This window comes from Anneissia japonica, unplaced genomic scaffold (assembly GCF_011630105.1).
Source record: "Anneissia japonica isolate Jap-2015-1 unplaced genomic scaffold, ASM1163010v1 scaffold288077_len231462_cov166, whole genome shotgun sequence".
Lineage (NCBI taxonomy): Eukaryota > Metazoa > Echinodermata > Crinoidea > Comatulida > Comatulidae > Anneissia > Anneissia japonica.
The window spans coordinates 93753-119471 of record NW_022693316.1 but is presented as its reverse complement, the minus strand read 5'-3'; the positions used below and the strand labels follow the sequence as shown (position 1 = coordinate 119471).

The window sequence follows — 25719 nt, the reverse complement described above, 5'->3', positions numbered from 1 at the left end:
TCTATCAAGAATTTAATCGATTGCTTGTATTTTTTTACGTGCTCATCAGTCTGATTGCCTAGATCAATTTGGCTATTAAAAAACTGCGAGTACTTTAGCAAGCAAGCCCTCCTGAATTTATAACCTAATAGGAAACCTTCACCATTTTGCTGCATTTTTTCTAATGCTGTACGCAGAGTTGTATTTTTTTCAGGCTCCTTCTTAATAATTTTTTTAGCTTCCCAATAGTGAACATCAATAAATTTTATTTATTTTTATTATATTCAGTATATTTTGATCAACATTCCTAAATTTGTTGTATATCTACAGTATCCTCTGTCCTCGTCTAGACCCCCTCTAGGCAAGACTTTACTTATTCCTTGTTTCGCGTACTTATGTTTTTTAAAGATCATCGGAGGAGGGCGGAATAAAAAAAAATTAAAAAAAATTTTGTTTTCTTATTTAGCAAATTACTTTTGCCAAAAACATCGAGATTGAAAAGAAAATAAAAAATAAAATTAGTGGTGGATGTAAAATAGGATGGTTATGCTTCAAATTTATTTAATTAGATAGAAATATACATATCAATCTTTGGAGATTTGAAGGCAGTGGAAGGTGTAATAAAAAAAAGAAAAATTTTATTTTATAATAGTTTTTTTTAAATTGTTTTATATACTTTTATTTATGAAATTTTTGCTTTTTCGTGGCGGCGGGTGTGCTAATTGGCCAAAAATAAAATTTTATTTTTATTTGAAATCATCAATATTTGCAGTCGGCGGGTTCGATACACAAGGTATAAAAAAATTCTTGCCCTCCAGTATATCCAATTCCTGGACCCATCACTGATTATATACTGTACAATAGTGTGATTGAAGAGTACCTAACTAGCCGAGATCGTTTTTTGGTGTGCCATTGATATTGATGTCTTTAAATAACAATAAAAAAAATTGGAAGGACGGGCAGCTTACAAGAGTGTGAGAGGAGGTCAAGCTGAAAGAGAGACTCTGGACCAATGCAACATATGTGTGTAGGTACAGCACCATCAAGCCAGTATTAAAGGAAGATGCTTACCTCCAACTAAAAACACTTTGTTTTCCTTTGCAGCACTTGCGAGAGCCTGGCTGGTCTCCCCTGGAATCCTCTCGGCATATTCGGCAAAATATGATGTTCCATATGGAGAATTAAAACATTCCTACAGGAATAGAGGTTAACATATAATTAACGGGTCATTCCAGCTCAAATCAGCCAGAAATTTAAATGAGCCCCTGTGACCTTTTTTAGATTTTCCCTTAAAAAAATTTCAGCTTCAATTTCTAAGCAGTTTTTAAGTTATGACCTTTTGAAAGTTAGGTAATATGTCCCCTTTTTTATTCCAGTGATTTGAACTTTGACCTGATATTTAGAATACATTAAAATCTGCCTATTTAAAAAAAATCAGTTCACACTGAAGAAGTTAACAAACAGTTTAAACTTTCTACTTACAATGATGATATGTGTATCTGTATACTGGTATAAATTCATGATAAACTGTATTGATTAAGTTAGGGGGTGAGGATGAATTTATGTACTGTAGTTAAGATGGGGAGGGGGGTTCAAGCTTGATTAGAGCAATCTATCTCTTGGCTCCAATTGCAATTCATACTGTGTTGAATCATGTATGCTTTAGTAAAGAGATATAATTTCACAATTAATTTTAAGTGTTAACGGGGTCATCTGGTCAGCCAAAGTAGGGGGGTATTTTCAGGGTCAATGGTCCTGCAACCATGTTTGGGACCCCATCATACCTTCTCTATTGCTCTAAATACCTTGCAAGTTTTTATATGTAGTAGTATGAGCATATTCATTGTCATGTTTAATTTTAACATTAGCATTCTAATAAAATATGCTACCCAAATTTGAATGGTGATTCTTGAAAGAGTGGCCATATATCAGTCTATGTAGCAATTTACAACTTTTTATCTTTGTTTTCCAGAAGATGTAGCTGCGTAAAAACCATACAAAGTCAAAGGAGCCATTACTGGAATGAAAAAGGGGGTGTGGTACCTGAACTTCAAAAGCTAATAAACTTAAAAACTGCTTGGAAATTGAAGCTGGAAGTTTTGACTTTTTCTTTTAGCATAGAAAGGTATTTTCAGAATTTTTTAAAGGAAAATCCAAGGGGGCCACAGGGGCATGCTGGTTGACTTGAGCTGCAATGACCCTATTAAATTGAATTTGAGTCTGAGAAATTTCATGCCCCGATAGTTTTATTGACAAACAGGTGTGCAGTTGTAGAATTGCAAACTCAGATAACAGTGACACTTTGAGGCAATTGTACTTTTATCATAAAGGCGCACTGCGCGCTGTCTGTTTGAAATAGGCCTATATAAAATAAAATCTAAATAAATTCAATACAAAATTTAAATTGCGAATATGAAACACTGATTAAAACACAAATTTATACAGTTGTCATATTTTACTATCAACAATCATTTAATTCAAGCAAGAACTACTATACAGGGACTATGAAAAGGAAAATTCTGGCAATCGTTTATTAAAAACTCAGAATGACCATCTTCCAAGACAGACAGAAAGATGGATTAAAGGCTGACCAGGATATGGAGATGGGCAGCTCACCGCACCGCAAATTAGGAAATTATTCCAGAATTCTTTGTGTAACTGAAATTTCATAAAATTTATGTTCAATTTATATATTCTCACCGCCAAACATCATTAAAAAAACGATTAAATAAAAACATTTGAGAAAGCTTCTTTTTTTTTTTAGACTCAATTTTTACCTAAGAAGAATGAGATTTGGTTTTTTGTAGAGCTTCTTATGTACAGTGTGTTTGTCCTGTGAAAGTGATTTCTATACAATACAATTAAGTATTTAACTTCACTATTGGCCTACGTGCCTAAGAAAAAAACACATAAATTTTAAAATCCTTACCGGTAGTGCAACTATATTAGCCCCGTTTTTTGCAGCATCTGCTACGCGCGACACAGCGTGCCGGATATTCTCAGCCTTGTTTGCAGTAACAGCTAACTGAATCAATCCAAGCCTGAACACTATAATAACGATAATAATAATAAAATATGTAATACATAATAATTTTAATAATATTAATACTAATATGACAACAATTGATAAGTAATAATAATAAAAAAAATAACACTAACAACAATAAAACAAAAATAATAATGAAAATATCAACTAAAACAACAATAATAATTTATTGAATAATATTAAATAAAAATAATATTTCATAGAAATAACTAAATATTTATAATACGTTTAAACTGAAAATATTGTTTACAATTCAAATTTTACTACGTAATGAAAAATGAAACATTAATATGCTGGTACCCACTGTATATCAATCATTCCAGTTACCATTAAAAAAAAAATCAAAATAGCCAACTGAGTGATTCTCACATTTTCCAATTATTCAGTCAGACAAAGGCCAAATTAAACCAATTGTTAGTTTCACGTCTCAGAATTTTAAGATATTTTGGTGAAGGTATTATTTGCTACTTACTCTCCTAGACTTGGTAAAGATGCTGGTAAATAATAAAAATAGTTTTTTATAATTAAAAAAAAAATCTTTGTAATGTATTCTTCTAAATTGTGTTTCCAGCTCTTCTTTGACATCAATCTTTCAGATCGTCATTACTTTTATTTTCCATGGAAGAATGATTGTTTTTTTTTTTCAGAAAAATAGCAAATAGCAATTTTTTTCATGAGGCTCTAAAATTTGATGAGGATGGGGACATAAAACTAGAAATTAATTTTATTTGGCCTAATGACCTAATTAGGCCTGCTGCTACCTTTACAGATCATTAGGTTTTGATTACAAAATTGGGAATAGAAATAAAGTTTGCCATGTTGACCCAGATTCATGCAATATATAATATATATTTCTGTGACTTGTATATGAGGATAGAAGCACTTAATTTCACCACTTTCTTCACAGCTCAAATCATTGGCAGTATCCCCAACAAAGGTTCAAAGGTCCCGAAAGTGGGTCCACACCCCTGCAAATTTTAAGAATAAGGCACAACGTTTATATACTTTGTTTAGCAAATTAATTTTCTCAAAGATTGTCAGAGAAGGGAAAAAAAACATTTTTTTTATTAATTAGCAAACGGTGATGCTACGCTAACTTTGACAAACGTTTTTAATTTTTTTTTGAATGAATGGAATAATTACTCGGCAAGTAATTATTACATCAATGTTTGGTAAAAATTATAGTTGCCTAAAAGTAAAATTAAAGACAGTCGAATAGATTGCATATGTGGCAAAGACAAGCCAAGCCAGTCACTCGTCGCAAAAATCGATTTTGAGTTATTAATACAGTTTTAGAGAGTAAAATAATAGCTATAAAATGGTAAAAAAAATCATTCAAATCGGACATATCCTTATGAAGTTACAAATACAAGCGTTTAAACATACAGCTGTTTAAAGAACAATATATGAGAAATCAGCCTTCAAAGTTTATTTCTCATGCAGAAACCATCATCAAATCCTTAAAAAGTGTTATTTTAACATTGAAAATGGGGAAAATAACAGCATAGAATGATGTATAGATATGTAAAGATTAGTGTAGTGCAATAAAATAGATTTTTAAAAATTTGACATTCCAGCATGTTTGGCCATTTTCTCTGAAACACGATTTGCGACGAGTGACTGGTTTGGCTTGTCTTTGCCACATATCCTGAAAATGCATTTTCCTATCACAGAGGTAGGCTGATTTGCTGCGCTACAGTATGCTGCTGTAAGCGTTCATTGGGCGACAGGGAAAAGCAGTACCTATAAAAAAATATAATTTCATAGATTTTTATTTTTTTGTCGATTCCAATATATATTTAAACTATGACATATGTGAATTTCATCCATATGCAGCTTTTGTATTTTTGTCAAAACAAAACAAAAAATAACCAGTATCCAGATTTCCCATGCATTTCTCCTATACCTCGGGGATCTTTTACCTACCAGGGTAGCAACATTGAAGCAATGACTCACTTTATAAAAACATAAAATTAATTAATAAGCTCACATGTACAGGGCATATGGTTAGTGCTTGGTATTGGCATTTCTAAATACTCCTCTTTAGTATAACTGTTGCTTGCCACTTTCATTTGACTCCAACTTTGTTTCAATATGTTGTACTTATTAGCCTTTGCTATCACTCCGGAACTCTTGCCGGAGCAAGCTCCATCAAGACAAAACATTGTGTTTCACAGTTAAATCAAAGATGATACATGCTGCAGGAAACCCATGATTTTTGACAATTCTTGTTTGAAAATTGCAACCATCACTTATATAAAAACGACAAACGAACCGGTTCAATTGTTTGAATGTGGTAGGGCCTACCGACAGTAAGTTCAATTAGGCCAACTGTAGTTGTGGTTGGGAGAATTTATCTCTATTCTACCCCTGTACTAGGCCTACCAACTATTTTCAAATCACTTGTCCAAAGAAGAGAAAAGAGGAGGGGTCACTCGCGTAAAAAACGGATGTCGATCAGATTGACAAAAATGGTGTAAAAAATCAATAAACCAGAAATATATCCATCCAGGGTCGTTTACAATGGATCCGAAATTATTCACTGAGAATCACAGTTTTCACACTTTATGAGTATCAACTTCGAAATAGCCACGAGAATGGATCACATAATACCATCAACGAATATCCTGGCCTAGCCCTTGGCTGAGAGGCCAGCCCAGGCTCTACCACTACCACCACGGGCCAGTGTGAAGTCAACAACAGAGAGAGAATTCCATCATACACAGTACTGTAAACCTTTTCCAGCAGCAGTACTAGGATGTTTCATTGTCAGACGAAGTTCTAGATCAGTTCAATGCTGTAACACAACTGATTCAATTTGTCAATAATCATATTAAATAGATCAACAAATGTGTCATTCGTCACTCACCTGCTGATTGGGAGGAAGCGATAGCAGCGGCCATGATGAGCTAGGCACAGTCGATATCGTTTCACTGCTGACAAAAAGAGGCGGAGTTTCGCAATGGTTTATTTTGATTTGTTAAAACTGACGGTTTATTTGCTACAGTAACATTTATTTTATAAATCACGAAAAATATTATGTGATTAAAATAATATCATGCTGAAAATTTGAATACAAATACAAACCCTACTTTTTCTGAAGTCAATGCGTCGACTCCAGGTACCGTAAATAATAATGGGGATTCCCCTTTTTTTAGTCGCACGTGCGCGCCGCATAAATACTACGAGGTTGCTAAATGGAAGGTCATTTGAGTACTTTAATTCCAAGTACTGTAATTGTTGTTGTACATCGTTTTATTCAAAACAATTATAATGTCAAATTGAAGTACTGTGAATGATAATGGTTTCCAATGATTATGACCAAAATTAGGGAACAGAAACGATTAATATAAAGAAGAACGCACTGCAAAAAAATCCCCGCCCCCAAATAATATATTTAGTCATTATATCATCTGGCTAGGAGGTATAAAAATATAATTATTAAATATATTAATTATTATTAATATTATATTATTTGTGTACAGTGCACCCTCTAATTCGAAATTAGTTTTTCTAATTTAAAAAGCTGAATTGGAGGGGCGGACTGTCCTCCTGCATGGAAAAAATGATGCGCCATGTGTCAGTCAGTCATGTGTAACGTTATGCTGCCCTCTCATCGAAGAGAAATTCAACTTTAACCCCACTGTTGACACATAATTGATTTTGGAATGTTGTGTGTGGTGGAGAGAGAGGGCTTCCTTCTATGTATAAACCTTTCACAAGATGACGTTATTTCTACTCTTTGCCTTTATTTTATCATGCACAAAATTTGCTGCGAGTCAGTTAGTTGTGAATGTTAAAAATAAAGGTGGAGATTTAATCCAAGAGAACATTCAAGCTGATATTCAGAACGATTTAGTGAGGCTAAACTTTCAAAGGCTAGACGGAACACTTGTTTCAAATTTAATCGATTTCAAAGCGGTAGGTATCGCCTTTTCCCCCGGCAGTGAGTAAGCAATTCTTAGCTAACGCGAGCCTAAGGCATAGGCACAAATGTCATGATAAAATGGTCAACAAAAATATCATGAGAAAATGGTCAAAATAGTAAAACACTTGAAGTCAAGTATATTGTACTAGGCCTACTTGTTTTGATTCCCACCCTAACTAGCCTAGAAAATAATGCAGAGAATCGTATCGTATTTGTTGTAACTTTGTTGTTCACTAGGGAGGCTAAGTTATTCTAGGCCTGGTTCTTGTACTTGTATTATTATTAAAATTGAGCTTATTCGACTGGTTCATTTCGTTGAGTACGAATTTTCGTTAAGTATTATTTTCATTCGATTGGTTCGTAAAATAGACTTCGCTGACAACGAAAATTAACGTAACCAGAGTGCGTTAATCAGCGTTAAATTATGCATGTGACCAAAACAAATATGGCCGATTGGTCAGTTTAGCAACAACATTTGCATTAATATATTAAATTTAGATTAAATTTCAGAAAATAAAAATTATAATATTACCCACATTGAAGTATTAAATAAAAATAAGGCAAATTTTTTTTACGAAAAACCCTTACTGCTACAATCCGAAGTAGCCTTGATTACGCAGCGTGTATCGCGGTAACTATGCAGCCATTTTGTTTTGTCGAGTATTTACTAGTTATCTATTCGACTGGTTGACTTCGTTAAGGAAGATTTTACAACTGCGCAGGTGGGTGTGGTTTAACGAAGAATACGGCCATTGGTTATAATATTTTAGTTACACAATGCATCCCCAAGATAATGTTAAGTTAATAAAAGTTAACTGACCCCTTTGTTGTTCGGGCCAACTAACTATTCATAAGCTATGTAGGCCTAATTACAGTATGTTGAATACCCCGAGCTACGCCGGTACGCCTCATCCTTATTAACGATTCCTGATTTGAGTATATACATTTTCTTCAAAAAACAATAAAATAAAACCAGTTTTCATTCAGTATTATAATATTCTTGTCAAATACAAACAGTCCCTCTCTCATCGATAAAATAAAAGCAATACTCTGTTGTTCCGATTAAAAGAAAAAAAAAACCGCCTGCCCTCATCCCTTTTTTTTTTTTAAAAAAAGAGTGATAATCTAATAATAAATGTAATATTGCCTATAGGATTGGTTTTGTTATTACACATTTGAACACTATTAACAATGGCTGCCTATAGTATCGCAGGCCGTGCAATAAAAAGAAATTCATGTTAGATACAGAAATTTTTCTCAGACAATCTTACAATCAAGTTGGCAACAACCAACGCACCAGCACATTTGTCTGATCCCTCTTCAGAAATGTTAAAAAAGGGCCAAATCGGCAACATGGATAAATAATAAAGAGCACGGCTTGAGCTAAAAATGTTTAGAGATAATACAGGTATTTTTTTTTTCAGATGTCTCTTTTATTATTACAGTATTATATAATTTGACAATTTTTATTCACATGTATTCCTTAGTTGATAAATCTTGATAAGTGTCAGTAAAATTCCAAATTTCTCTTGCTAGTTTTTCGATCAGAGAGATCAGTCAATCTAGCTGCATCACTATGACCAAAGAATGCAACAGTCAGTCGCCACATGCGCGCACGGGAAGTTTGTGAACAGTAGAAACTTACGTTATCAAGAAAAAAAATTTTCAGTTGTATGTAAAAAAAAAACTCTCAAGTGGCAAAGAATAAACTTCCGGGTATTTAGAGAAAAAGCAATTTGGGGGGGTTGATTCCGCAGCACCCCCTAGGAGGGGGTTCAGAACAAAAGTCTCACAACTGTAAATTAGTCTAAATTGGCATGTACGTAGTGATAAGTATTACTGTATGTTATATTTTGTTTTTCTCATAATACTGCAGGAAACAAAGATACAGCGTTTAATGATATTGGGTGAGCAAGAGAGGGAGGAGAGCCGATATCAAGTGATTTGTTTTGTTAGCAAATTCAACAGAAATGATTTTATTTCATCAGACTCAATGTCAAAGCTTAGACAGGTAAGCTTCAAATGCTATTGGCCCCACACCAAGTTGAATCTTGCTCAGTCATTTAAGTTCCATGTTAAGACAGTTGGTGTACACCATGCCTGTAATTGACATGAGCCTATACGGTATTGAGTGTATGTTTTTTAAATGTTGATTAACCTTGGGCATGTGCAGTTCAAACTATGAAATGGCTTATTCTTTTAGACTATTTTTTACACCATTGTTATGCAGTGCGGTGTACTTTATGCTCTTAATGATATTCCTTTGGGGAGTCCTTTCCATTTGAATGTGATTTCATTTCATTTGACACACGAGTCGAGTGCCCGAGCGGTAAGGCAGGGGCGCCGCTAGCTACAGCCTTAACATCAGTGCTGGTTCCAGCCGCTTCTCTCCTCGCCCGTGGTTCAGTTGGTAGAACCAAGTCTTTTCGGATAAGGAGTTAAAATGGAAATCCAGTGTATACATGGCTCTTGTGCACTTTAAAGAACCCATTGCATCTTTTGTAAGAGTAGGGGGTTACGCCGATGTTATGGTTCCGTTGGAGAAGGATGTGAAACTGTATCTACCATGAAGCGCCTATTTACGGCTGCTAGGTAGTCATGGACCACGTCAATACGCAATTATTCTCCTACCTTTACCTTAATGTTAGTGTTTAAATGAACCTTGAATACCTTTTCCATTCAATAAAATTATGTACATGTTTTTCTTCAGAAAAATCTTTATTCAATAATTATAGTATGTAATTTATAAAAATACATGTTTTGCTTCAGAAAAATCCTGGTACAATCCGAACACCAGAGGAAGATCTAGGCATTGAGGACCACATTATGAATATTGCCATTGACCCACGGAGGTCAAGTCAGTTCAGCAAACACATTGAGAATATGTGTTCTGAGGCAAAATCAAGTACATACACAAGTGTACTGGACATCAAAGGATGGTCAAAAGGTTAGAAACTATAAAGTTTTGAAAATTACAAAATTAACAGAAAAGGTAAAAAAACTATGTAACATCTCATCATATTCATAGGACAAGGGTGGGCAAAGTGCGTCCTGACTGATTTTTTTTTTGTGGCCCACGAAAATTAATTAAAAACCCTATGTGTGCGGCTCACCAAACATTTTTGACTAGAAATCACCTTGTTTTTTACGGCCCGACACCGATTATCTGTAAAATGTAATACTGTATTAAAACTGAACATAAAGCGGTAGAAAAGCAGTGTATGAAGGTTTTTGCAAGCGCACAGGTTTGGGTGTGGCCCTCGGTGTTCAATCAAAAGTTCACTTTGCCCTCCAGCCTATTTTTATGCCCACCCCTGCGATATGGAGTGGATCGTTTTTGAGTGTCGCAGTCAAACCTAACATTCTGACCAATCAGAACATGTTACTCAGTGGGCGGAGCCAGGGAATAAGGTCACATCCCACAGGTGTGTATTTGGAATGTAGCTGCACAATGTCATTACATTACAGGCTTAGCGGTAAAAAAAAAACAAGACCTAATTATTACTAAACCTAAATAAAAAAAAAAACAAGACCTAATTATTACTAAACCTAACAAACTAGAAACCAAACAGAGCATCACTCTGCCTTTTGATAATGAACTAAAGAATGTCAAATCTAAGTCACAGAAGCTCCATTGATAGAGGTATCTGACTACAGTATTCCATCCTATGTGACAGGCCCATATATAGGCATGATGATGTCATACTCAAATATAGCCATACCACAGTTATTTGTAACATAAAATTGTATAGTGTTGAAAGCGTAATAACAGTGATTTCTCAAGGATATTATTTAGTGAAAGAAGGTAGTGGGGTTTTTGTCTCACTATTTACAGGGTAGGACATTGAGTTCATTAAGTATGATTATGTAAATTTATGTTGATTAATTTTAATTATTTCTGCTCTCAAATATTTTTCCTTTTTCAAACTTTTTCACAGGCAGTAATATAACTTATCAGGGACTTATGAACTTTGCTCAGAGGCTAAACACAGAGAAAATTTCCAGCTGTGCCAGCTTGAGTGGAACTTCTGCACCGTGTGCCTGTACATTGGATATTTGCATCGGCTGGTATCCGTGTGGATTAAAATATTGCCATGGAAGAGATGCTGGCGGGAAGATAATGAATTACCGTTGTGGCATCAAAACGTGCAGCAAATGCCATCATTTTACGTACAAAGTTCAACACAGGAATCTCTGTTTATGGGGCGTGTAGAATGAATGATGTTGATTGTTGGCAATATAAATCATATTCTGTGCATAAAGCAGGAATGTTGTTAGTTTTTTTTTGTAACATTATTTAAATTTTATTAATGTTTTTGCAAGCAACTACTGTACACTACGTCATTATATTAGTGAATATTCGTGGTACATCTTGGGATACAAGTCAAATCCAAAACGAAAAATTATTGGACTTTCAGATCATTTATGTAAAATAAGATTCGACTTAAAATTATTCGAGATGCAAAGTCGAATTAGGCAAGTTTTACCATAGTTATACCAACTGTTAACGTTTCGGCTGACGACCCAAACAAGCGACCCACTTCCTCTGTATCATTAACTGATGAAAGTAAAAATATTGCAACTCATAGTTTGAGAAAGTCTGCTGGAAAAGTAGAGTTGTTCTCAATTGTTACTTTGAGTAAGGCCAATAAAAAAAAAAATTCTTGTGTTGGCCACGTTTTGGTAAAATCCAAAAAATGGGTAGGTCAGTAGGAAAAGTTGTGTTTTAAATTTTTATTTAATTTTAATTTTTTAATGGCGACTAAAATGCCAACTCTCAATTTTGAACATTTTGGGTCAACACAATAATTTTTTTATTTGGCCTTATTTATGAGGTGTACCGCAAACATGTGTTATTGTAATGTTAATGTGTTATTTTAATACTGTATTGATTATAGAGCTGAGACTGGCTGTATAAAACTGTCTCAGATTTATAGCTTTCTGTTTAAACTGATTGTAGTAAAAAACATATCAATAAATATGTGCATTCTTATTACTTATGTTTTTAATGTTAAAAATAGTAGAGTACAATATAATACAGATGACATACTTCTGGACATTATAGCAGAAGATGCAATTTTACATTTCTATATTATCAAATATTGTTGATACCAAAATATGAAGGATAATCCATCTCTACATGTATGTATCTAATTCTAATATAAAACAAGATTGTACATGAAAGTCTAGAGGACAATGAATGTTTTAAAGAAAGGATCTGTACAGTATATGTTACAAAGGACAGCAGATCATAGACTTAAAGTTAAATATGAACAAGGAATCCACCCAGTAGTATAATTGGATTAATGGTGGGATTGTCAGCACTTAAGCAAAGGACCCAATGACCAGGGCAAAGGCGCTATATAAATAACCAAATAAATGTTGAACCCCTCGGAAGTGCCCTCCCATGGGTCCAAAAAAAGTTGTCACTTGGGAGACCTAAACTTAATGTCATGCTGTTACTATCCCATTTATCAGGTTTTGTCAGTCTTATCTCAATACTGTAATCCAATTAAACATCAAAAAAGAATACCTCTACTTAAGAGTACTATCACAGCAGGCAATGCTATTTGTTAATAAATTACCAGTGTAGTTCTTAAAACCTGTTCATAAATTTGTTAAGGATTTTTAATACCTTAGTTGTAATTTAAGATAAAAATCATAATGGATATATATGTTTTTGAATTTTAAAAATCAATGACTTTTGTTAGAAGTTACAACATAGTTTTTAATTTAATTGTGCTTGTCTTTTTATAATGTATTCACAGTTAATTAGCTTCACTGTTAATCTTAATACAAAATTCCCTGAAGCAGCAATTAATAGAGATAAGAAGAGATCGGCAAAACCTGGTTCAAAAATTGAATATTCGGTAAATGGGGAGGTATCCTCATATGATATCGGGTCTCGGGTAAAAATAATCAACATAATGTTAACGTATATACTCAAGTATAAGACAAGACTTAAAATAGCAACTTACGATGGAAAAACAGATAGGATATGCACAACATACAAATTTTAGATTTTTTAATCATGTTTGTCTTATGTGCGGATCATCTGTAACACGCGAATTTACTATCAATGAATGCAATTCCAAATACGGGAGAAATAAGATTTTGAGGAACATTTAAAAACTTGTATAATAATGGTATTACACTGTGTTCGGAAGATTAACCTTGAATTTGGCTCCGTTTTTGCCAGCTAGATGCAGTATCAGGACCATACAAAGCAGAAAAAAGTAGAAATTCAGACCATGAAATGAGGTCGTCGAATGGTGTAACTGTGAACAAGTGAAACTAAAAAATGGCTTATTACATCATGTATTTAATACCAGATTCATCACATGAGGAAAATGTTCCCGAGCAATTTCATTCCTGGCCCTCTCCTGATCGAACTTTTGATGTTTGTTTCGAGTTTCTTTGTTTCGATATTCCTTCCTTTGATCGTGAGTTGATTTTCGATTTGGAGTTTGTTGTAGATTTTTTCTTGGTCTTGCTTTCGCCACCTTTACTTAACAGAGGGTGAACTTCTGGAAAATATAAAGAAAACAAAATGAACTTCAGTATTTTGAATTATTGGAGTCGAGCTGAAGTAGTTAAGATTCTTGCCTTGGAATACTCATCTGTTATTTTATTATATTCTAATAGTTTCATCTTGTTTGCTTATTATGACTGTAGAATTGTTTTATCGATAACAAACCAAGCACAATTGATGTAAACTTACTGCGAGTTTTCGTCGATATTAACAATATGAATTCATGTTATGTGACATACGGACAAAAGCTCGCGGTAAGTTTACATAAATTTTTCTTGGTCTACTATCGATAAAACAGTTCTACAGCTGTCATTTTATTGATTGATAATACCGTAAATCATGCCAAAGTGCTTATCAAATTTTTTGAGGCCCAAAGAAAAAAAAAAAAAAATATCAGTACAGTAATTGTATTTTTAATTGTATGTTTGTATTATAATTTTGTTTATTATTCCTTATCAAAAAAATTATGTTCAGTAATGTGTAACCATTTTATTGTAAAATTATTGTAAAGTATTAATCATTCTATAATTTATTGCATATTAATTCATCATCAAAATGTTTATATTTTTTTTGTTTTATAAAGTGTATGTACATTGTAGATTTCAAAACATTTTGACAGTAAATTTTGATATGAAAACTAACAATGTATTTTCACTTATTTACCGTCTAATGGTGCATTTTGCAGATCGACCTCTATGGCTTTTAGTTTCTTCCTCTTTGGTGATGGACTGTTGGACTCTCCTGTGGCAGCTCGCTTTTCAGCCAAAGGTTCATCAGTCTAAAAATAAATAATTAATAATATTGAGAAAATATTGTCTGTTTAGTAATCAAATTTAATAGAAATACTATAACGGAAATATTATAATAGAGAAATTGAGATTTGTTGGTCGAGGTAAACCCAATGGGTGGTTTGACATGGAATGACCCTAACACAAGGTGCATGCAACGTTCCTTGGTTGCTGAATTTTTAAGCACGCACTATTGATCTTATAACTGCTTTAAAAACTATATACATCTGCGAAATTATTCTCAAACTGAAAAATTGTAAATGAATGTCTAAACCATCCAATTACATCCAATATGAAAATTGGGTTTGAACACATTTTTATATAATTTTTGCTATTAGAAACCACATCTGGGTACTTGGTCCTAATTTTAGTGCCTGTCAAATACACCCAGCAAACACATACTAAAATATTAAGATACATAAAAAGGTTATGACTTGAGATTATAAGCTTGTGTCTGTTGACCAAATAAATTAATTAATACAATTTCACTTGTACACAGTACAAACAGAAATTAATAAATACGAGAGACTTACAGGGTCAGTTGCAGGCGCCCAACTTGGTTCCTCTGGCTCCTCTATCTCGGGGGCCACAGGTAGAAATAACAACACATCGTTGTCTTCATCTTCTTCATCACTAAGCAAAATATAAGAATATAACTTCAAATACAGCTCTCCGTCTTATTAAAGACCCCTCCACTTTAAGACCACCTCCAATTAAAGAACACTAATTAACGAATGTCTTATATCATTATCATTCAAATTAGAGACCAAACCTGCTAAAGACCATTGGAACTCAGGTCCCAAAATTGTTTTTTAATTGGAGGGGGACCTGTAGTATACAAAACAGTTGTTCTTAACATTGGTGTAATGTTGTATTTACAGTAAAATGTGTTAGACCTTTGTTTCACAATGGACAAACAGATACACACACATTCCTTAAACCCTTGTCAAACTACATTTGACAAAAACATGTGACATGCCCAAATATGGTCAAGATGACATCACATCATGGCCATACACAGGCACATCATAACTATATAAGGGCATACAACAGCTTTTCTGTCAAATACAGTTTGATAGTCTAGATAGGGCTTTTTGTCAAGTATTCCTGGCTTTTTACTGATTTGAACCCTGAACCTTCACCCCTGAAATCTGAGATTGTAAAGTGAGGACTTTGATCATCAAGTTACAGCATCTGGGTTATAAAAAAAGTAGTTTACCTGCTCATAAATGCAGCGATTGCATCCACAGATACAACATCAACTTCCTCATCCTCCAGTTGTCGGGCATCTACAGGAATAAATAAAGTCGACAGATAATAATAATAATATAAAGAAACCATATCCCATGACAATATGTTCTACTGGTGTCACAAATAGGTTCATTGTTATCTCGTTGATATGACAAACAAAATTACAATGCCTGCCAACTCGTCCCCATACACGAAACAGGCATAGAAGAAAGTAAATCAGTCAGTACACTACTGTAGGTGACAATCCTATACCAATAGTGTATGGCACAGTCAATAGTGTATGGCACAGTCTATAGTGTATGGCACAGTCTATAGTGTATGGCACAGTCAATAGTGTATGGCACAGTCAATAGTGTATGGCACAGTCAATAGTGTATGGCACAGTCTATAGTGTATGGCACAGTCAATAGTGTATGGCACAGTTGTTGGTGATTTTGTTGCGGCCCACAAAAATAAATTAAAAACCCTATGTGTGTGGACCCTTGTTTTTTATGGCCCAACATTAATCACCTGTAAAAAAAATATCAAAACTGAGCATAAAGTGGTATAAAAATGAAGGCTTTTGGAAGCATCAAAATTTTGGTATGGTGTTCAGTGTTAAATCAACAGCCCCTGGTGGAGTATACTTTTTCAAGCACAGAATAATAATGTGGGCATGAGAATTGAAGGAAGATGTGATTGCATTAATGTGTTTTACCCCCTGGAAGGTTTGAAACCAAAAGGATATTGTGGTGTTTATAAAACTTACCAACAGGATCCTCCACTGACTTGTCCTCATCTTCAATGTCAAACTCACTTTCACGTTCTTCATATTCAACATTCTCATCAAGTTCTTTGAAATCTGGGGCATATGCACTCCAATTTTCCTGCATAAAAAAAAATGGCTTTAATCTAGAAGTGCATGTTTAAATATTGAAACTGCTACATTAAGCTTTTGGAAAAGATCTTAGGTCTATTCACACTAAATTTGTGTGGTGTGCCCATATATGGGCATGACATCATATTACAACCAAATATGGGCATATCACCTTTGTGACCCAAGATCATAATAGGGCTGTAAACTCGTCCTCAGGCCAAAAATGAGTTGTTATAATGGCATAGAACATATCCTTTACTTTAAAGTGACAGTTAATGATCTCAAACGTGTGTCTGAAAACAAAGTTATGACCGTTCGAATAATTATCATCTTATCAACTTTCATAAATCAAGTCTTGAGAAAAATGCTGTTATTTCGGCAGGTTTTTATTCATTCAACTCCCATCAGACAATGGCTAAGTTTTACCTTTTACAGTTGGAACTCAAACTTCAGGAATATTAAAGATTAAAAGTTATACTTATGTTATGTGCAGATAAACAATGCAAAATTATAGTACTTTAGAGATAGGTTTTATTAGCTTTCAGGCAAGGTCTCATAATCTGAATGAGAGCAGTATAATAGAGGCAGTAGAGTATATTGGCACTGACGGCCGCTCATATAAAAAAAATAATCTATTAATCAGCCAATTCTCAAAATTATATCAATGGGGTATTTCAAGTCAAGGTTTATAATTTAGATGACATAAAAAAGAAGGCTGTAATAGTGTCAAGCCCATGCTGAATGCAGACCCTGAGGGAGAGCTTAATAAAATATATTTGGGAGTCATGTTGGGGCTTACACAGTTCCTGCCAATGCTCCTCACCCCACCTCCACATGTTTCCTGAAAAAGGAGTTGCAAAGTATTTCAAGTCAAAGCCTCCATAATACAGAACTACCATCTTGATAACAAAGTTAATGACAGACAATGCAGTCAGTCAAGTCAAAAGAATATTTCAATACGTACCACTTGATTCTGTGCCCACAGAGATACAACACCACTGGAAACAGATGCAATGATTGGACGAACCGGATGCCATACAACATCCAATAGGAGTTCACCCCTTGTTCCATGAAGAATCTTCACTAAATTGCCGTATTTCTTTTCCCAAATGTATAGAGCATGTTGTCTTGCAGATCCTTTACAAAAGCAAAAGCAGAGAGCATTACAATTGTAATTCAATTTATTTATTTTTGCAAAAACAAAACTACTACAAACACAAGATCAACAGCTTCCCATATAAAGGCCTATACAGACTATCAAATTTTATTAAATTTAGCCAACTGAGTTAAAGCTGTCTCGAGACGATATTTCCGTCCACGAAGGGCATCCAGTCTGGGCCCCCATTAAATTTTTCCAAATTATTTTTTTTTAAATTGAGAAAGAAATATTCAAAATTTAAGTCTAAGAGTGCCATTTCTGACCATCTAGAAGTGGGTGCCATAATCAGAAAATTTCTAACCTCAGCGCTAACTAATGGTATGGCTGAGGTGGTCTACACCCTCCGCCTTATAAAAGTCCTTCTCTGGACCCCTTTTTATTTCAAATTCCTGGATCCACCACTGCATTAGAAGCCCATAGGAGCCACATGCTGTTTCTGGCCTATGGCATTGTGAAACATTCCCGAATAAGATGAATATGATTTCCATAGTTTTTCAATAATGTGAAGCATAATAATAACATTTTAAATACACTCATGCATGATGATTATAATAGGGCAACGCACTGTTGTAAGGCTCATGGCTTGAATAAGCCATATTGGCCCAGAGAGAGAGGGAGAGATGCATTGGCATTACGTGCTATGTAAGACAAAAATATTAAAGTTTGCTACCCACCTGCAACAATGTACTCTCCATCTCCCGAGAAACAGCATTTTTTCCATGCAGTTCGATTCACTAGATCCTGAAGCTTTTGTATAGGCTCTGGTTCACCATCTTTGCCACAGGCTAACACCTCCCTACTCTCATACACCCGGATAACACGGTCAGCTGTATTTACCAAAAAGCAACTGAAAATAATGATAAAAATTTATGAAATTTTTTATCAGTAACAATTTGCTATTGAGGGTCATCAGTCTTTTGCAGAATGCAGTCTTACAGGGTTTGAACCAGGACTTTGGGATTTAAAGGGAACCATCTTACCGTAACTACCAAGCCACAGTACTCATGGCGGATGATTATGACACCTTCTTAGACTTAAATTTGAATGTTGTATTCTCTTTTTCTCCATTTTAAAAAATAATTTTGTAAAATTTAAAGGGGCAGGGCTGGGCCATCTTCCCCCCTCCCCTCCCGCCACTGGACGGATTGACTAAGATCATCACATACATTTGGAAAACTTACTTTCCTCTCCTTGCGAATTCAATGGATTTGATGGCGGTGGTATTACTGGAGCCTGAGCTGACTCGGAAACTTGCTTCCACCTGTAAAGTTTTAGTATTGACGACAATAACCTTCAAAACAAAAATGTCAACATGATTAGTGGCACAGAACTTGTGGCGATTGTTCTTTTACTGTTGCTGCTCCGAAGCTTTAGAACCAACTACCTGAGACTCTGCGTGATTCTCCATCTCTGACTGTCTTCAAGTCTTGGCTCAAATCCCATCTTTTCTCATTATTTTATTCTGAACTTGATTCCCATAATTTTGGTTTTGTATTCTTCCTTTTATCGTGCATGTGGGCTGTAGTTTTTCTAAGTGTACAGAGGCAACTAAAATATTGCCAATAGCATTACTATTTATCAAAATGTTTGATGCTATGATTTTTATGAAACTGTAAAAATAGCTTTGCACTGCGAGGCACATATTAAAGGATCTAGGCAGCTGACGTGCAGTTTCCTAAATAAAGGGATCAAGCAGGGGATGGCCAAGATCTTATTATAATACTTCTCTCCGCATTCAATTTAGAAATCAGAAACTTGGGCTTACCCCTGGTTACCCACAGCAGCTGACGTGCAGTGCTATACAACTTAACTACAACATGTACCGGATAAATACAGATACAAATATAGTCCTTAGCCCACCTAACTCTCAATATGAGGGTTCTTCGGAACTGATCAGCGATCAGACACCGATGACCTTCTTTTGTTCAAGTTCAATTTATTGTCATATACAAAGTAAATGAAATTTGTTTTCCAAGGTTCACAATAAAAACAAGGACATACTAAAATACAATACAAAGATACAATATAAAACAATTTAACCTACCTGTATAGGATGCATAAAATGATATAAAACAATATATAATTTATATAAAAACTGATAAACCTTTCATTTCAACCCTGTGTTGTATTTTTAGCATTTTAAATGGATTTAAATAAATAATTATGCAAATAATATAAAAATAAATATTAAAACCAGGCAATGGCTGGGTTTGAACCAGGGTCTACAGCACAAGAAGCAGGAACAATACCTCTCAGTCAACCACGCAGCTCTAGTCAACCATATTAAACAATAGTAAAATACATAGTATAGACAAGCTCCTTCAGCGATGGTGATAGGAGACACCCAAATTTTAAATTAATCTTAGCACTATAATGATGAAGCAAACAGTCATCAAAACATCAAACAGACAAATAATATGCCTAAAGCTTTGACAAAAAAATGTTGTATTCCCAAATATAGTCACGACGTGTCTATAATATGTGGCAAAGCCAAACCAGTCACTCGTCGCAAAAATTTATTTTAAATTAATAATACATAGAGAGTTATAAAATGGTAAAAGAATCAATAAAATCTGACATTTCGTTAAGAAGTTAAGAGTTTAGACATACAGCCGTTCAAAAAACAATATTTGAGAAATCCACCTTTAAAGTTTATGATTTTGGGCATTTCTCATACAGAAGAAATCACCAAATCATTAAAAATTGTTGTTTCAACATTGGAAATGAGGAAAAATAGCATGGTATATAGATATATAAAGGTTAGTTTAGTGCAATAAAATAGATTTAAAAAATGTTGACATTTCAGCATGTTTTGGCCATTATTTTAGAAAAAGGATTCAACCAGTTTGAAAAGTTTGTCTGAAAAAATCAGTGTTATTTATTTACTTAATATGACTTACATTCTTTACTCTTATTTTTTCATTGTCAGACAAGATGACACAACACAATCTATTGAGTGGTCAGACAAGCTGTCTCTTATACACATCTAGATGTGTATAAGAGACAGGTAATACATTGACCAAATCAACAGTCAATACTCAAATTTTCTGCAAATGTCCACATAATCAATGAATTTTATGCTGCCATTAAGAGAAACGATATAGCAAAAACCATATTTTATAAGAGTATGCAACTGGGAACGGGAAATTTTCTCAGTGAATTGATTCTTGCACGAGATAGCAAGTGTTCAATTTTAACTTTTAAAACAAAACAAATATATCATAAGAAAAAAATCCCTTCAGTGAAACAGTAATTTGTTTTAAATTTGAATATATTTAGTAAAATTAAGAATAATAATAATTTCTCTAAATCGGACTAAAGGGGAATATCTTTTGTGTTATTTTCCCCTTAACGTCATGTCTTTATTTTTCCTCATTCTAATTGGAAATCAGAAATTTGGGATGGGCCCCCTGGGGATCCACGGCAACTGCAGTGTAGTGCCACAGTGAAAAAAGTTTGGCGCAGTGGGAAGGGTTTGGTTTCCCAACCTCAAGGTCAGGGTTTCAATCTCATTGTCCTTAGCCAGTATATGAGGGCTATTCGAGGAGCCAAGTGATAAAACTCCAATAATAATCCAACACTGTCTGGATTTGAACCGGGGTCTACAGCACAAGAAGCAGGAACAATACCTCTCAGCCAACCGCGCAGCTCTAGTCAACCATATTAAACAATAGTAAAATACATAGTATCAGGGCTAGAAATTTACTTTTTCAGCCACTAGCAACCTATTGCTAAAATGTGCTAGTTGTTAAAAATGTAACTAGCAAAATGAGCTTCTCAACTAGTAAAATATTGATACCAACTCAACATATTATTTTCGGAAAATAAATTGTATGAAAATAACTAATGATGTACTACTTCTATAAATTTGTGTGTTAAATGTTTTAATATAATATTTTCTGTTATGGTGAGGTTAGTACAATAAATATCACAAAGAAATAGCCAAGGGAGTATAAAAAATCGATTTCTATACCTTGTACATTTATTCACTTCAGTGTCAGAAAATTTTTAATAAGAAAAAAAAAATCATGATACAAAATAAAAATTTAATATTATACTTAATTTATTTTTTTAAATAAGTTAAGTTTATCATTCATTTAATTTTTATTTTGTATCTGTGATTTTGTTTTCATATTAAATATGTACTGCTTATTGGAATTTTTCAAAATAATATAATTATAAATAAAATTTATTTTATATTAATTTTATATCGTATTATTTGGAAAATTAAAAAAAAATATACTTGTTTAGTGTCACACCCTCAGAAATAATCAGGGGTGGGGGAGGGGGGAGAGGAGTTTTTTTTTTGCCAGACTAGCCTTGGCCTAGCTAGGCAGGCTTAGCTAGGGGCTAGGCCTAGAGATTTCAAAAACTGCATTGGTAGCAAGCCAAATCTTTGACAGAAAAAGGCCATGACAGAAACTCAATTTTACATAAAAGATTTGTTTGTACAGTATTTATTTTGATAGGTCTTGGTCTTTTAAAGCTGGGGCTAGACGTTTTGCAGGCGGCCGCTTGTGCAGTAGGCCTAGCCTAGGCCTAGGTTAGGCGGTCTACTACTACAGTACTACTGCTGTAGGCCTAGCCAGACTAGCTAGGCTAGGGTCTAGCCTAGTAGGCTAGGCCTAAAACATCTGCCAATTGAAGCCTAGGTTGTAACCTATTATTTGTCTAAGCTTAGTAAATTATTATTATCATATCTGAAACATTGTTTATTATCTAAAAAGAACCAAATTGAATATGTTCGCCTTAACTACCGATTGCATCGCCCGTGACTTCCGTCAATAAACACATGTGAGCGATTTTTTTTTCTATACACTACTTAGCTTGTTGCATGCATGCAAGCAATGCAAGGTTTGAAAAAAAAATTAATGTTGGTGGCGCACTTCACATCTTGTGCTCAAGATCGTTTTTCGTCGATTATAGGCATTTTTAGTCGATTTTCATAATTAAAAAATAAATAAATAAATTTAATAAAATTTGTATTAGTTTTTGTAGATCATTTAGTCTAGTTTTATTTAATACTAGGCTAATTACAAGATATTTTGTACAGATATTTCAACTAGCATTCATTTTTTAAAATTTGCTGGTTTGTGAATTTTTACCTAGCAATTATGACAAACCTACTAGCAAATTGCTAGTTTGCTAGCGTGAATTTCGAGCCCTGAGTATAGACAGCTCCTTCAGCGATGGTGATAGGAGACACCCAAATTTTATAATGATGAAACAAACAGTCATCAAAACATCAAACACACAAATAATATGCCTAAAGCTTTGACAAAAACTGTTGTATTCCCAAATATAGTCAAGACGTGTCTATATATGTGGCAAAGACAAGCCAAAGCAGTCACTCGTCGCAAAAAATTATTTCTAATTAATACAGGGTTCAACAATGAAGTGAGAGCTATAAAATGGTAAAATAATCATTAAAATCCAACATTTCGTTAAGAAGTTACAAGAGTTTAGACATACAGCCGTTTAAAAAACAATATTTGAGAAATCCACCTTTAAAGTTTATGATTTTGGGCATTTCTCATACATAAGAAATCACCAAATCGTTAAAAATTGTTGTTTCAACATTGGAAATGAGGAAAATAACAGCATAGCATGATATATAGATATATAAAGGTTAGTTTAGTGCAATAAAATAGATTTAAAAAATGTTGACATTTCAGCATGTTTTGGCCATTATTTTAGAAAAAGGATTTGTGACGAGTGACTGATTTGGCTTGTCTTTGCCACATATGGTCATGATGTGACGTCATCATGACCATATTTAGGTATGTTTTTTGTCAAATAAACAGACAGGGCTTTACCTTTCCTTTGGCATTGCCTGTGTAAATATGACTTCCTCTGCGATCAAATGTGGCAACAATGTTTAAATCGGACTGCAAATAAACAAACAATATTATTATCTGTATATTATTATTACAATACATTTTCTAACGTAAATCAAATTTAATGTGCGGTATGGGGACCCCTTAGGGGTCCGATACAAATAATTAGAATTTGTCAAGTCCAAACGGTCCACAGGGGGTCCCATAAAATTCTGGAGTCCACTAGACTTTCAGACTAATTTTTCACGACTTCATTATTCTCTCGTCTACATCAGTGTTATAAACACCTTACTGACCATTAGGAGTCTTATAAAAAATTGAGTTTTGCTAATATTTGTTGTATTTTGTACTGAATCTTCTTCTATCTATAATCTTATCATCCTATTGGTGAATATTGACAATGAGTAAATTTTTTACTTAGGGGTCCGTAAAGACTTGCATCATGTCCCGCGAGGTCTGGGGATGTAAAAAAAAGGTTGGGAACAGATGACCTAAATAAGCATATATATATTCACTTACATCTTCTTCTAATTGTATATCTGAGTGGGTTCCATCAAGACTAAGTAGGACAGGTGTATGTTTCATGGGACATACCAGCATCTTGTCCCTATAATAATAATCACAATATTTATACTGTATAACTATAATTAACTATACTTTTCACTCTAGCACAAAAAGTGATTCTACTTTTGTTAATAATAAATTATGTTTTTTAGGACATACATTGGACAATATAATACATTAATCAATAACTTAACTATCAAATTATTATTATAACCCGGGATTTTGCAATACCCGGGCTAGAAACCCCCGAGTTATGGTTGGTGTTACGGTGGTGGTTGTCCTAGGCATTCAGCGTAGGACAACCCAGGTGCATTCCGGAATCGCCAGTGTAAACAACGCCAAATTCGATTCTGGAATTTAGGCCTTACCTGCCGCATATTGCACCTGTGGTCAGGTAGGCCTAAACTTTTCAAATTAAGCCCCATGTGCTCCGGTATAGACTTGATATTAAAACTGCTGATTTAATTCGTATAATATACATTGCTTCAATATTGACAATAATTGTGGCTTCGTCACGACGAGGAACTTGAGCGAAGTGATGATCACTATCGCAACAAAAATTGAGGGCGGTATTTGAACCCGAGTTCATTGCCAGTGTAAAATAGATGCAACTCGGGAGCAACCCGGACATTTTCGTTCGATGTAAATGGGAAATTCACCAGGGATCACTCCGGAATTAACACGGGTTAATTCTGCCCTTGGCAGTGTAAAAGGGGTATATGATACAATTTGACTTACAGATTGTTAAGTAATGGAAAACACAACAATTTGGCATGTAGAATAAGATCGATTTAGAATTTATTCGACTTAGGCACAGTTGACTTAGGCAAGTTTAACTGTAAGCCATAAAATTTGATAGTATGGGCACAACTTCTAAAGCCTCATAATAAGCACAATTGGGTATGTACTACAATGACGTATCTATGGGAAATTTTCTAAGCAAAAAATGTATATCAAGTAGTTAAAAATTACCTTTATCACCTTATTTTGCCAGGTAGCTCCCCCATAATCTCTGAGCATCCCATTTTATCTTTGTGCCTCCCCAAACAGCCACCCCCGAACCCCCACCATTTCAATACTCTTAGATACACCACCTGTGCGCTAACTTGTTACCTTTGTCTGGGATGGAAGATGACCTTTAAAACAGGAGAAGGAAACCTGAAACGATGATCACAATCACCTGACAAGACGTCCCAAATAGATACCATGTTGTCTGTAGAGGCGCTCAGTAGCTTATGACCATTTCGACTCCAACTGAAAAATGAGATTGATTGATAGGTAAATGAAATGTAGGTTGCAGAGCTTCCTACTATACTGATACTCTATAAAGTAAATCCCATTAATGAGGTTTAGTAGGTAGAGATATAGATTATTCAGTAGTGCGAAAGAATCATGGTGTCATAAGAACACCTCCACTACATTATTTTATGTGTCTTTCAATGGAAAAAGTTACACTGGCCATCTATATATGCACTTGTGTACATTGAAAATTATATTTATTATTAAATGTTATGGTATTTATATAGCACCTTTGCCTTCTGGTCAAAAGCGCTTGAATGAACTCCCCAAAGGGTCCTGTGATGTCCGGTTTGCTGTCAACTGGTGCACATGCCAGGTTCACAGCAGGGGCTGGACAAGACCACTGTCCACTGGGGTAACCTTCTGCTCTTCTCAAAGGAGGGTGATTCCATGTCAAATCAACCAGTTTCAGAACAAATCCCCAGGTGACCCCCTCAGATTTTAATGAAATTTGGTCAGAATGATGATATGTTGCTCATA

At 34.4% G+C, this 25719-nt stretch overlaps 3 protein-coding genes across 5 annotated transcripts in view; 1 reads left to right on the top strand and 2 right to left on the bottom strand.

The window, feature by feature from the left end:
- LOC117100693 (omega-amidase NIT2-like) overlaps positions 1–6135 on the bottom strand; it is a 28757-nt gene extending 22622 nt beyond the window's left edge. The window contains exons 1-4 of one of the 3 annotated variants that reach the window (XM_033240480.1): positions 6118–6135; positions 5895–5958; positions 2909–3027; positions 1051–1171 (exon numbers count right to left, since the gene is read on the bottom strand). In XM_033240480.1, the coding sequence (XP_033096371.1) occupies positions 1051–1171; positions 2909–3027; positions 5895–5928 (274 nt within the window). In that variant the 5' untranslated portion in view covers positions 5929–5958; positions 6118–6135. The other 2 variants (XM_033240479.1, XM_033240478.1) reach the window with 2 other exon arrangements.
- A 548-nt stretch (positions 6136–6683) lies between these two features.
- On the top strand, positions 6684–12185 carry LOC117100692 (out at first protein-like). The gene is made up of 4 exons (XM_033240477.1): positions 6684–6946; positions 8830–8964; positions 9723–9900; positions 10892–12185. Exons 1-4 carry the CDS (start codon positions 6749–6751, stop codon positions 11164–11166), a joined length of 786 nt encoding a protein of 261 aa, XP_033096368.1. The 5' UTR covers positions 6684–6748; the 3' UTR covers positions 11167–12185.
- Positions 11939–25719, bottom strand: part of LOC117100691 (retinoblastoma-binding protein 5-like) — a 16852-nt gene continuing 3071 nt past the window's right edge. Inside the window, exons 4-14 of the mRNA XM_033240476.1 lie at positions 25054–25194; positions 23896–23983; positions 23356–23427; positions 18721–18830; positions 18214–18386; positions 17345–17517; positions 16273–16390; positions 15493–15562; positions 14807–14906; positions 14149–14263; positions 11939–13480 (exon numbers count right to left, since the gene is read on the bottom strand). Of these exons, the coding sequence (XP_033096367.1) occupies positions 13320–13480; positions 14149–14263; positions 14807–14906; positions 15493–15562; positions 16273–16390; positions 17345–17517; positions 18214–18386; positions 18721–18830; positions 23356–23427; positions 23896–23983; positions 25054–25194 (1321 nt within the window). The 3' untranslated portion in view covers positions 11939–13319. The remainder of the gene's footprint in view (positions 13481–14148; positions 14264–14806; positions 14907–15492; positions 15563–16272; positions 16391–17344; positions 17518–18213; positions 18387–18720; positions 18831–23355; positions 23428–23895; positions 23984–25053; positions 25195–25719) is intronic.

Excerpts from the sequence above, each read along its gene's own strand:
- LOC117100692 (XM_033240477.1), top strand. The coding sequence starts at position 6,749 with ATGACGTTATTTCTACTCTTTGCCTTTATTTTATCATGCACAAAATTT. Across the intron at positions 8,965-9,722 it reads CAATGTCAAAGCTTAGACAG|AAAAATCCTGGTACAATCCG; the intron begins GTAAGCTTCAAA and ends GTTTTGCTTCAG. Across the intron at positions 9,901-10,891 it reads CATCAAAGGATGGTCAAAAG|GCAGTAATATAACTTATCAG; the intron begins GTTAGAAACTAT and ends ACTTTTTCACAG.